Source organism: Bos javanicus, chromosome X (genome assembly GCF_032452875.1).
Source record: "Bos javanicus breed banteng chromosome X, ARS-OSU_banteng_1.0, whole genome shotgun sequence".
Classification (NCBI taxonomy): domain Eukaryota; kingdom Metazoa; phylum Chordata; class Mammalia; order Artiodactyla; family Bovidae; genus Bos; species Bos javanicus.
In genome coordinates this window covers 76,660,683-76,674,695 of record NC_083897.1, presented here as the reverse complement: position 1 = coordinate 76,674,695, position 14,013 = coordinate 76,660,683, and the positions used below count along the sequence as shown (strand labels likewise).

The window sequence follows — 14,013 nt, the reverse complement described above, 5'->3', positions numbered from 1 at the left end:
ACTGCAAGTAAATATTTGATGGTTTAGTTTTAAAAAAAATACCTATTTTTCAGGAAGAGTGGTTGTGCCATTTCATTTTCTCACCAGCACTGCAGGAGAAATCCAGTTTCTCTGCAACCTCACCAGCATTTGGCAGTATTACTATTTTTTTATTTTTAGTTACTTTGATAGATATGAAATGATATCTTGTGATTTTAATTTACATTTCCCTGTTAGCGAGCCATGCTGAACATCTTTTTCTTGTGTTTTTTTCTTTTCTTTTGCCAGATATAGATCCTCTTCAGTGAAGCATAAGTTTAAGTCCTTGACTAATTTTCTAACTGAAAAAACAACTTCTCTTACTGTTACATTTAGATAATTCTTCACATACTCTACATATGAGTTCTTTGTTAGATATGTAGTTTCAAATATTTCCTGTAAGTTGGTGACTTGTCTTTTCCTCTTCTTCACATAGTCTCTCACAGACAAAAGTTTTTAATTTTGGTTGTTCAATTATTGATTTTTTATTTAATGGCTTATATGCTTTTGGTGTCACAGTTAGGACATCTTTGCTTAATCTTAGTTCCTGAAGACTTTCTTCTATGTTCTCTTACGTATAATTTTTACACTTAGATTTAGGATCCATTTTGACTTGATTTTTGAATGGGGGTTAGGCTTAATTCAAGGTTTGTTTTCATCTTATGAATACCCCATTGTTTCAACACCATTTACTGAAAAGCTTATCCTCCCTTCATTGAAACATTTTTTTGCATCTTTGACAAAAATGTGTTTAACTTGTATTTTTCTGATGATTAATAAAAATGATCACATTTTTCTATGTGTATTGGTCATTTGGATATTATCTTTTGTAAAGTCTTTTCCAGGCTTTTTGCTCATCTAACAATGAGGTTGTCTGGTTTAGTATCCTGATTTCTAAGAATTCTTTACATATTCTGGATAAGAGTCCTTTTTGAATCCTTTTATTGAAAATAGCTTCTCCCAGCTTATGCTTTGCCTTTTCATTTTAGCATGAAATGCCTTCGATGAATAAAAGTTCTTAATTTTAATCATGCTCAATTTATCAATTTTTCCTTTTATGGTCAGTACTTTGTGTGTCCTATTTACAAAAAAATTCTTACTACAAAATCAGGAAAATGTGCTATTGCCAGTTAAAACCTTTATGCTTTAGTTTCAATATTTAAACCTATAAACTACTTGGAATTAATTATCAGGAAAATACAGATCAAGATTATGAAGCCTTGGGACTTCCCTAGCGGTCCAGCAGTTAAGAATCTACCTTGCAATGCAGGGTACGCGAGTTCAATCCCTCATCCGTTAACTAAGATCCCACATGCTGCAGGGCAACTAAACCCGCAAGCTAGAACTACTGAGTTTGTGCCATGCAATGAAAGATCCTGCATGACACAAAAAAGATACTGTATGCCACAATTAAGATCTGATGCAGCCAAATAAATAAATACTTTTTAAAAGATTATGAAGTCTTACTACTACTATATATCTATGACAATGGGTTAATAAAAAACTGACATCAAGCTATGATTAGGACAGATAACAAAATGAAACACATACTCTACTAGCTGGAGTGTAAATTGGTACAACCATTTGGGAAAAATGTTTTGGGAGTATAAGCTAAAGCTGAATATGCACATACACATTACCTAGCAATCCCACTTCTAGACATACACACAACATAAGCAATCTATATGTTCACTAAAAGATAAAATTCTTGAAAAAGTGTCATTTTTGGACTTCTAATTCTGGAAAGATAAAATAGACATGCTGTTCCCTATTCCTCACCGTGTGCACACACACATGCACGCACACTCAGTTGCTCAGTCGTGTCTAACTTTGCAATCCCTATGGAATGTAGCCTGCCAGGCTCCTCTGTTCATGGGATTCTTCAAGCAAGAATACTAGAGTGGGTTGCCATTTCCTACTCCAGATCTTCCTAACCCAGGGAACAAACCTGTGTCTCTTGCGTCTCCTGCATTGGCAGGCAGATTCTTCACCACTATACCACCTGGGAAGTCCTATTTCCCACCATAAATACAGCAAAAATGCCTGAATACTCTATATAAAACAAACAAGAAGTTTCTTAAAAGTGAGAAGGAAGCACAGGGGCTTGAGACCTAACACATAATATAGCAGTAACTTCCACAGGCTTTCTTTTTGCCTTGTATATCCCAGACTGAGTGCTAAAGAACTGAGCAATCTGGAAACACCAGTGGGTGCTATCAAAATCTCCACAGAAAGCCTGCTCTCTAGCAAAAGGACCAAACAAGGGCCAGACCAGCAAGACAGAAAACTTTACAACAACAATCATTCGACACCAGTCAAACAGTACAGACAAAATGTGGGGTACCTTCACCCTTGTCACTAAAGGCTGAGAGGGAAGCCCAGACTTCCATCCTCACCTAATTGCAACAAGGCATAGCCAAAATAGTGTCAGATAAGTTTGAGTTAACAAAGTCCTCTCACCAATCCAGCAATGTCAGTGAAGACCATGTAGGGAACTAGGATATCCATTCCCACCAAGTGGTTGTAAGAAAAACCCACTCTCCTGCTACTGGATTAGTATCAGAAGAAATCAGGTGGAGAATTAAGAATTATACCACAACTCAAACAGAAGAACAAAATGGAAATCTCAGAAAATGAAAAATACAGTAACAACAACAACAAAAAACTCAACAGATGAGCTCAACAGTAGAGAAGAGCCAACTCATTGGAAAAGACCCTGATGCTGGGAAAGACTGAAGGCAAAAGGAGAAGGGGGCAACAGAGGATGATATGGTTGGATGGCATCATTGACTCAGAGGATATGAATCTGATCAAACTCTGGGAGACAGTGAAGGATAGAGAAGCCTGGCATGCTGCAGTCCATGGGGGTAGCAAAGGGTTGGACATGACTGAGTGACTGAACCAGAACTACAAGATGTAACCATTAGGAGAAACAGGTCACAGTACCTCTCTATCTTTGTAAGTACCTTTGACTCTAAATAGTATAAATAAATAAACATATAAATAAATATAAATAAAATAAATAAGTTTAAAAAAACAGTATCAAGCTAACCAAAGACCCTGAGACTGTTAAAAGTACTTCCTGGCCATACAAGGCATTATGTTACTATTTTAAAGCTTAAAGTGTCTAATGGCTTAACAATAAACAAAATTATATTTATTTTCTGAAAATTAACAAGTCATGAGAAAATAGAAGATGGATAGATAGAAAAACAGACATAATCTTTCACATTTGCAGATTTAATCCAGACAGATTTAGCTACTCAAGAGTAACTCCTGAAATCCATGGGGTGTTTGTGTGTGTGTTATGTATGTGTGTCTGTAAACACACGCACATACATGAAGAATCTGAATAAGAGACACTTTCTGGCAGATGTTTAAGGGGTTTAATTTGCTAGTGAATAAGCCAAGGTGACTGCTCACAACCATATTTCAACATTGTTTCCTTTAGTTCAGTTCAGTTCAGTTGCTCAGTCATGTGTGACTCTTTGCGACCCCATGAATCGCAGCACGCCAGGCCTCCCTGTCCATCACCAACTCCCGGAGTTCACTCAGACTCACGTCCATCGCGTCAGTGATGCCATCCAGCCATTTCATCCTCTGTCGTCCCCTTCTCCTCCTGCCCCCAATCCCTCCCAGCATCAGAGTCTTTTCCAATGAGTCAACTCTTCGCATGAGGTGGCCAAAGTACTGGAGTTTCAGCTTTAGCATCATTCCTTCCAAAGAAATCCCAGGGCTGATCTCCTTCAGAATGGACTGGCTGGATCTCCTTGCAGTCCAAGGGACTCTCAAGAGTCTTCTCCAACACCACAGTTCAAAAGCATCAATTCTTCGGTGCTCAGCTTTCTTCACAGTCCAACTCTCACATCCATACATGACCACAGGAAAAACCATAGCTTTGACTAGACGGACCTTTATTGGCAAAGTAATGTCTCTGCCTTTGAATATGCTATCTAGGTTGGTCATAACTTTCCTTCCAAGGAGTAAGCGTCTTTTAATTTCATGGCTGCAGTCACCATCTGCAGTGATTTTGGAGCCCAGAAAAATAAAGTCTGACACTGTTTCCACTGTTTCCCCATCTATTTCCCATGAAGTGGTGGGACCGGATGCCATGATCTTCGTTTTCTGAATGTTGAGCTTTAAGCCAACTTTTTCACTCTCCACTTTCACTTTCATCACTAGCTATCAAATATAACTCTTACATGACAAATCATATGCTATTATGACATTTACAAATTTGGGAAACTGAACAAGTCAAAGGTTCAGATTAAATTTGACAAGAGCAGGATTACTCAGAATTCTTTCTTCACACTCATGCACAAATGATAACTTTTTAAAACATGGCAAACAGAACACAAAAATGTACTTATCTTTATATAGTTATATAACCATTAAAAAATAACTTTACTGTACTCAATCCCTTTGTAAGCTTTCCAGACTCTACAGATTTTAAATACCTAATAAAAATATATTCTTTCCTATGGTCTAACTGGAATTTCCCTAGTTATAACCCTAGGTGTAGTTCACAACGGGCTTCCCTGGTAGCTCAATGTGCTACCTGCAATGAATCTGCCTGCAATGTAGGAGTGGCAGGTTCAATCCCTGGATTGGAAAGATACCCTGGAGGAGGTCATGGCAACTCACTCTAGTATTCTTGCATGGAGAATCCCATGGACAGAGGAGCCTGGCAAGCTACAGCCCATAGGGTCACAAAGAGTCAGACACGACTGAAGCAACTTAGCACGCACACACGTAGTTTAGGACTCTGCTAAAATTAAAACATGTTTTACACACAATATACTACCTCTCAAACTTTAGAACATTTACTAAGGCATATCTCAGCCATCTTTTCATTCAACTAATCTCATCAGGCCCTTTGTTGTCCACTTGAAACACTGTTAATCGGCTATGTGTGAGTGTTAGTTGCTCAGTCGTGTCCAACTCTTTGAGATCTCATAAACTATAGCTTACCAGGCTTCTCTGTCCGTGGAATTCTCTAGGCAAGAATACTGGAGTGGGTTGCCATTCCCTTCTCCAGGAGATCTTCCCAAAGCAGGGACTGAACCTGGATCTCCCACACTGCAGGCAGATTCTATACCACATGAGCCACTAGGGAAGCCCTGTTAATTGGCTATACTCCAATACAAAACAAAAAGTTAAGAAAAAGCTAACCCCAACTCTTCATTACTTTCTTAAAGGCAATTTTTTCATACACACACGTGTGTGTGCAAATATTTATACGTACATATACACATAAATTTTTCTCTTACAAATTCAGTTCAAGTATATTAATTGCTAACCGTTAAAAGCAACATCAGTAACACATATATAACACAACTTCTACCTACAGTGGTTTGAAGTACATTATTCAAGTTTCTACAATAAAGAGATCAAGAATACCTTAACTTTAACACCTGTGTCTCCAAAGATGATAAACACATGAAAGATGCTTCTCATCAAATATCATTAGGGAAATGCAAATTAAAACCATGTAAGGTTCCATTACACACCTATTAGAATGGGTAAATTTTTATTTTTAACTATAATACCAAGGAGGTAGAACAACTAGAACTCTCATACACTGCTGGTGGGAATGCAAAACTATACAATTACTTTGGAAAACTGTTTGGCAGTTTCCTACAAACTTAAACATAAATTTACCATGTAGCCCAGCAACTGCACTTCTAGATTTTCATTTCACTTGGACAAATATCTATGGTCACACAAAACTTACACATGAATCTTTAAAACAGCTTCAATTTTAATTTCAAAACCTGGAAGCAACTCCAAGGTCTCTCAAACAGAAGTGATTAAACAAACCACTCATCCATATAATGAACACATTCAAACAATGAAAACTATGGTAACAAACCTTATACCTACACAATGAAATACTATAATGAAATACAACTCAACAATAAAAAGGAACTAACTATTGACATGCAGTAATGAGGATGAATCTCAAATGCATTTTGCTAAGTGAAAAAAGTAAGATTCAAAAAGCTACAAACTGCATGATCCCATGAGTGAATTTCCTAAAGGATGATGAAAGCATTTTATATCTGGACTTTATCTTGTATTTGTCAAAAATTATAGTAGTAGACAATAAAAGAGTAAATTTTATTATCCGCAGATTTAGAATGATTTTTAAAAAATTATACATTCAGAAAATGCTTCTTACCTCACATTAGTTTCATCATTAAATTCTTCAGCCCACTTTTTCCTTGACTGAGCAGTTGTAGAGCCATCTAAACGGTAATAGTCAATGTTTCTGAGCCACTTCCCTTCACCTGAAAATTCAACAAGAAAAAAGATATATACATATAATCCTAGTAGTAAAAGATTTATCTTTTTTGCTTGCCATTTAAGAGCTATTTATATATACTCTATTTGCAGAGCAAGACAAGAGATAACATTGTATTACAAGTGCAATTTACCAGAGATTTCCTTCTAACACATATTGAATAGCAAAAGTACTCTCAAAACTATTTCACCTACATGTAAATTTCATCCTTGATTAGAATCCTAAAAAACTTTCAAAAGAATATAATTAAGCTGTATGAAAATTCTTTTTAATTAAATCTAAAAATGACAAGGTTTCCCCCTTTGTTATTAACAAGTTGATACTAAACAGATAAAAACCAAAGACACTGAATGCATTTATTCATTCACTGAACAAATAATGACTGAATACTTATTTATACGCTAAAAAACATTCTATGATCTACTAAGGTGAAATAAATAAAAGCAAAAATAAATCAGTGGGACCTAATTACACTTAAAAGCTCTTGCACTGCAAAGGAAACCACTAACAAAATGCAAAGAAAATCCACGGAATGGGAGATAATATTCACAAACGATATGACCAACAAGGCGTTAATATCCAAAATATACAAACAGTTCATACAGCTAAATATCAACAAACAGTACTATCAGAAAATGGGGAGACCTGAACAGATATTTTTTCCAAAGAGGGCATTGTTGTTGTTCAGTCACCCAGTCATGTCCAACTCATTATGACTCCAGGGACTGTAGCATGCCAAGGCCTCCCTGTCCCTCACCATGTCTGGAAGATTGCCCAAGGTCACGTCCTTTGAAACGGTGGTGCCATCCAGCCATCTCATCCTCTGATGCCCTCTTCTTCTGCTCTAAATCTTTCCCAGCATCAGGGACTTTTTCAATGATTCAGCTGTTTGCATCAGTTGACCAAAATACTGGAGCTTCAGCATCAGCATCAATCATTCCAATGAGTATTCAGGGTTGATTTCCTTTAAGATTGACTGGTTTGATCTCCTTGCTGTCCAATGGACTCTCAAGAGTCTTCTCTAGCACCACAATTTGAAGGCATCAATTATTTGGCCCTTTGCCTTCTTCAGAGTTCATGTTTCACAACCTTATGTGACCTCTGGGAAGACCATAGCCTTGATTATATGGGCCTTTGTCAGCAGAGCAATGTCTCTGCTTTTCAACACACTGTCTAGGTTTGTCATAGCTTTCCTGCCAAGAAGCAATCATCTTATTTTATGGCTGCAGTCACCATCTGCAGTGATTTTAGAGCCCAAGAAGACGAAATCTGTCATTGCTTCCACCTTTTCCCTTCTATTTGCCACAAAATAATGGGGCTGATTGCCATCATCTTAGTTTTTTTAATATTTAGTTTTAAATCAGGTTTTTGACTCTCATCCTTCACCCTCATCAACAGGTTCTTTAGTTTCTCTTTGCTTCTACTATTAGAGTGGTATCATGTGTATATCTGAGGTTGTTATTGTTTCTCCTGCCTATCTTGATTCCAGCTTGTGCTTCATCTAGCCTGGCATTCTTCATGATGAGCTCAGTGTATAGGTTAAATAAACAGGGTGACAAACAGACAGCCCTGTCAACACTCCTTTCTCAATCCTGAACCAATCAGTTGTTCCATAGAGGGTTCTAACTGTTGCTTCTTGACCTGCATACAGGTTTCTCAGGAGACAGGTAAGGTGGTCTGGTATTCCCATCTCTTTAAGAGTTTTCCACAGTTTGTAATGACTCACACAGTCAAAGGCTTTAGTGTAGTTGATAAAAGAGAGGTAGATGTTTTTCTGGAATTTCCTTGCTTTCTCTATGATCCAGCAAATGTTGGCAATTTGATGTCTGGTACCTCTGCCTTTTCTAAACCTAGCTTGGACGCCTGGAAGTTCTTGGTTCATGCCTAGCATGCAAGATTTTAAGCATGACCTTACTATCATGGGAGATGAGTGCAACCATATGAGCTGATGGGGACATTAAAAGATGTTTGACATCACTAATTATTCAGTTCAGTTGCTCAGTAATGTCTGATGTTTTGGGACTCCATGGACTACACAGCACACCAGGCTCCCCTGTCCATCACCAACTCCCGGAGCTTGCTCAAACTCATGTCCATCAATTCAGTGATGCCACCCAACCATTTTATCCTCTGTCGTCCCCTTCTCCTGCTGCCATCAATCTTTCCGAGCATCAGGGTCTTTTCCAGTTAGTCAGTTCTTCTCATCAGGTGGCCAAAGTATTCGAGCTTCAGCTTCAGCATCAGTCCTTCCAATGAATATTCAGGACTGATTACCTTTAGGATTGACTGGTTTGATCTCCTTGTAGTCCAAAGGACTCTCAAGAGGCTTCTCCAACACCACAGTTCAAAAGCAACAGATCTTCAGCACTCAGTTTTCTTTATGATCCAACTCTCACATCCATACATGACCACTGGGAAAACCATATAGCTTTGACTAGACAGACCTTTGTAGGCAAAATAATGTCTCTGCTTTTTAATATGCTGTCTAGGTTTGTCATAGCTTTTCTTCAAGGAGCAAGCATCTTTTAATTTAATAATTGACTAATTATTAAAGAAATGCAAATGAAACCATAATATCCTTTCCCACTTGCCAGAATGGCTATCATCAAAAAATCTACAAATAACAAATGTTGGCGAATATGTGGAGAAAAGGAAACCCTTTTACCCTGTTGGTGGGAATGTAAATTGGTTCAGCCACTATGGAAAATAGTATGGAAGTTTCTCAAAAAAACTAAAAATAGAACTACCATAACATCCAGCATGGAGAAGGCAATGGCAACCCACTCCAGTGTTCTTGACTGGAGAATCCCAGGGACAGGGGAGTCTAGTAGGCTGCCGTCTCTGGGGTCACACAGAGTTGGACATGACTGAAACGACTTAGCAGCAGCAGCAGTAACATCCCATAATTCCACTCCTGGGTATATATCCAAAAAGTCTGAAAACACTAATTCAAACACATACATGCACCCCAACGTACACAGGAGTAGTCAAGATATGGGAGTAACTCAAAAGTCCATCAACAGACAAATGATTAAAAATTTGTGGTATACACTCAAACACAGACACATGAATATTACTCAGCAATAAAAAAAAAGAGTGAGATTCTTCCATTTTCAGCAATATGGATGAACCTAGGAAATAGTCTACTTAGTGAGATAATTCAGATAGAGAAAAGACAGATGCTGTATCACTAACATGTAAAATACAAAAAATTACCCATACAAAGGTATATAACAAAACAGAAACAGACTCAGAGATACAGAAAACAAACTAGTGGTTACCAAGGGGGAGAGGCAGAGGAGAGGGGTAAGAGAGAGGTAAGGGATTAAAAGATACCAACTACTATGTATAAAATAGATTTTTTAAAAAGGGTATATTGTATAACACAGGGAATAACAGTCATTATTTTATAAAACTTTTAGTGGCGTATAATCTGCAAAACTACTGAATCACTATGCTGTATAGAAGTTTAAGTGTTAGTCGCTCAGTTGTTTCTGACTCTTTGTGAACCAATGGGCTGTAGCCTACAAGGCTCCTCTGTCCACGGAATTCTCCAGGCAAGAATACTGGAGTGGGCCGCCATTTCCTTCTCCAGGGGATCTTGCCAAACCAGAGACCCAACCTGAAATTAATACAGTGTTATAAACCAACTGTATTTCCATTAAAAAAATTAACACATCCATTCCTTTGAGAATTTAGACTAAAACAAAAGAACAAAGTATGTCTCATCAAGTCAAATTTTATGTTCTAAGGACTGTAATATCCTACAAGATTCAAATATTAAGGATTTCTAGAATAAATGATCTAGCTGTATTAATGATTCCCACAAATAGGATGTGTTTTTTTATTTTTGGCTGCGCTGGGTCTTTGTTGCTTTTGTGTGGGCTTTCTATAGTTGCAGCTACACTTCACTGCAGCATGCAGGCTTCTCATTGTGGGGGCTTCTCTTGTTGTGGAGCACAGGTTCAAAGGCATATAGGCTTCAGTAGTTGTGGCACACAGGATCGGTAGTCACAGCTAGAGGGCTCTAGAGTGCAGGCTCAGTAGTTGTGGCGCATGGGCTTAGTTGCTCCACCACATGTGGAATCTTCCAGGACCAGGAATCAAATCCATGTCCCCTGCATTGGCAGGGAAATCCTTAGTTGTTTAATTTTTAAATAACATTAAAAGTTTAAAAGTCTTAGGATATATCTTAAGGTGTATGCATGCTTAGTCACTCAGTGGTGTCCTATTCCTTGCAACTCCATGGACTGGAGCCTGCCTGGCTCCTGTCCTTGGGATTTTCCAGGCAAGAATACTGGAGTGGGTTGCCACTTCCTCCTCCAGGGGATCTCCCCAATCCACATCTCCTGCATTTGCAGGTGGATTCTTTGACCACTGAGCCAAGTGGGAAGCTCCACATCTTAAGGTATATAAGAATAAATTATTCCTGGGGGAAAATTTTAAATTAACAAATTAATTTAAAAAAATTCCACATGATCATCTCAATAGACACAAAGAAATCACCTAACAATATTCAATACACATTCATGATAAGAAAAACACACTCAAAAAACTGGAAATAGAAGAGAATTTCCTCAACATCATAAATGCTATCTACTAAAAAATATAAATAACATTATACAGAATGGTGAAAGATCAGATGCTTTCCCTCTAAGATTAGGAACAAGAAAAGGATGTCTGGTTATGTCACATTAATTCAACACTGTACTAGAAGTTCTAACGAGGGAAATAGTCAAGAAAAAGAAATAAACGTAATCTATATTGGAAAGGAAGAAGTAAATCATTATTTGCAGATGACATGATCTTGCATAAGGAAAATCCTTTAAAATCCACAAAAAACTACTAGAACTAATAAATGATTTAATATGCAAAACTTACATTTGCAATGAAAATTCAAAATTGAAAATAAGGACACAATTCCACTCATAATATTATCAAAAAGAATAAAATAAATTTAACATAAGAAATGCAAAATGCATACACTGAAAACTATAAAACACTGGTGAAAGAAATTCAAGACTTAAGTAAATGTTAAAACATCCCATGTTCATAGATCAGAAGACTTAATATTGTTAAGAAGGCAATACTTGCTAAAAAGAACTTAAAAGTTCAATGCAATTTCTAACAGAATTCAAGCTGACGTCTTTGTAAACTTTACAAGCTAATTCTAAAATTCATATGGAATTGCAAGGGATCCAGAATAGCCACACACACACACACACACAAAAATGTTGAAGAGAAACAATGTAGGAGGAATCACACTTTCAAAGCTTTCTTTCAAAGCAAATGTAATCAGAACAGTGTGCTACTGGCATGAGGACAGACATATAGATAAATGGAACAAAACTTGGGGAGTCAAAAAATAAATCTGTCTCTTTGGTCAACTAATTTTCAACAAGGGTGCCCAGAAACGATGAATGGAGAAGGAACAGTCTTCTCAGTAAATAGTGTTTGACAACTGGATAGCCACAGCAAAAGACTGAAGTTGGATTTTTAACTTCATAGCATATATAAAAATTAATGCATCAAAATCCTAACCAATTAATGCATCAAAGACCTAACCAAAAGAGCTAAAACTATATAATTTTTTGAAGGAAGCATAGGAGTAAATATTCATGAACTTGGATTTGGCAATGGTTTCTTAAATATGACACTAAAAGCATAAGTAACAAAAGAAAAAAATGTAAATTAGACTTCATAAAAATGAAATACTACCTAGAAAGTGAAAAGACAACCCAAAGAATGAGAGAAAGTATTTACAAAGCATATATCTGAAAATGGCCTCCTAAACAGAATATTTTTAAAATTTTTTTTTAAAAAAAAAGTCTTTCAAATGAGCAAAGGACCCAAATAATAATTTTCCCAAAGAAGAAATACAAATGGCCAAGAAACAATGGTCAAAATCATTAGTCACTGCTAAGTCACTTCAGTCGTGTCCGACTCCGTGTGACCCCACAGACGGCAGCCCATCAGGCTCTACCGTCCCTGGGATTCTCCAGGCAAGAACACTGGAGTGGGTTGCCATTTCCTTCTCCTCATTAGTCACTAGAGAAATACAAATCAAAATCACAATGAGATACCATTTCACAGCCACTAGGATGGCTATAATTCAGCAACAGAAAACAAATGTTGATAAAGATGTGGAGAAGTGAGAACCCTTGTACAATGCTTCTTGAGTGCAGCCAGTATAGAAAACAGTTTGGTTAATCTTCAATACGTTAAACTTAGAACTGCATATGACACAACAGTTCCATTCGTAACTATCCAATATATCCCAAACAAGTAAAAACAGATTTTTAAAGAAATAAAAACTTGTATACAAACATTCATAGCTGTACTATTCACAACAGCCAAAAAGAGAAAAAACTCAAATATCTATGAATTAATGAATGGATAATCAAAATGTGGGTATTAACCATAAAACAGAATATTAGTAGGTCAAAAAAGGAATAAAGCAGTGACACTTGCTACAACTTGGATGAACCTTAAAAACATGCTATGCAAAAGAAGTCACGAAAGACCAGATATTATATGACTCTATTTACATGAAAGGTCCAGAATAAGTCAATATCAATCTATATAAAGAGAAAGTAAATTAGTGATTGCTTAAGGGTAAAGTGGCAGAAAGGAGGTTAGCAGAGTGATAGCTAAAGGGAACAGTGTTTCTTTGGTAATCAATATGTTCAAAAACTGACTATGGTGATAGCTGCACAACTCTGAAAATATACTAAAAACCATTGAACTGTATACCTTAAGTAGGTAAATTGCATGTTATGTGAAGTATATCTCAACAACACTGTTTAAAAAAACAAAAAAAACTTTGCTACAACAGCAGCAACAAAGACCATATTTATAGGGATAAGAACAAAAAGAAAGTGCAGAAAAAATATATATATATTAAGGTTGTGAGTCCAGGTAATTTTTTTCTTCTACTGTTAAAATGTTTATATGTCTGAATGAACATTTTAAAAATTATGATATGTAAACATAACTCACCTTTATAAATAAGAGGCTTATCTTTATCTTCTGTCTTTTCCCTACTAGCCAATTCAAGAAAATCTTCAATCAAGTCCAGAGATATGAGAGACTGGCTGAAAACAAGGCTGAAAAACAAATCAGTGTTCATAGATTAAAAGAGTAACAAACTCAACACATTTCTAATCAAAACCTCAGTAGGACTTTTTTGGCAGAAATTAACAAGCTGATTCTAAAGTTTATATGGATATGCCAAGCACATAGAGTAGCCAAACAATTTCGAAAGGAAAAAAGTTGGAGGCATAAGTATACATGATTTCAGCACAAAGCTAGTATAATCAAAATAGTACAGCACTGACAAAGAAACCAACACAAATCAATGGAACAGAATATAATCCAGATATAAAGCCACACAACAGTTAACTGGTTTTTGACAAAGAGGCAAAAGCAACTCAATGGAAAGAAGTCTTCTTAACAATAGTCTTGCAAAACTGGACATTCATATGCTAAAAAACAAATTTCTGTCTAAGCCTCAGCTGCATAAATAGAGAACAGAAGAATCTAATTTGACAAGTTTTTCTTTAAAAGAAAAAAAAGTCTTAGCTGACCATAAGTGAATATGAAGCAATAATGTTATTTAGATGTTGGAAAACCATTCTATCAGATTACAAGAATGGAATGACAGGATCCAAAGTAAATAATAACCAGACTCA

The 14,013-nt window shown here is 36.6% G+C and overlaps 1 protein-coding gene across 8 annotated transcripts in view; it reads right to left on the bottom strand.

Moving 5' to 3' along the window:
- Positions 1-14,013, bottom strand: part of ATRX (ATRX chromatin remodeler) — a 286,342-nt gene that overhangs the window by 48,008 nt on the left and 224,321 nt on the right. For all 8 annotated transcript variants that reach the window (XM_061409663.1, XM_061409658.1, XM_061409661.1 and 5 more), the window contains 2 exons: positions 13,322-13,428; positions 6,200-6,308 (listed from right to left, as the gene is read on the bottom strand). In XM_061409663.1, the coding sequence (XP_061265647.1) occupies positions 6,200-6,308; positions 13,322-13,428 (216 nt within the window). The remainder of the gene's footprint in view (positions 1-6,199; positions 6,309-13,321; positions 13,429-14,013) is intronic.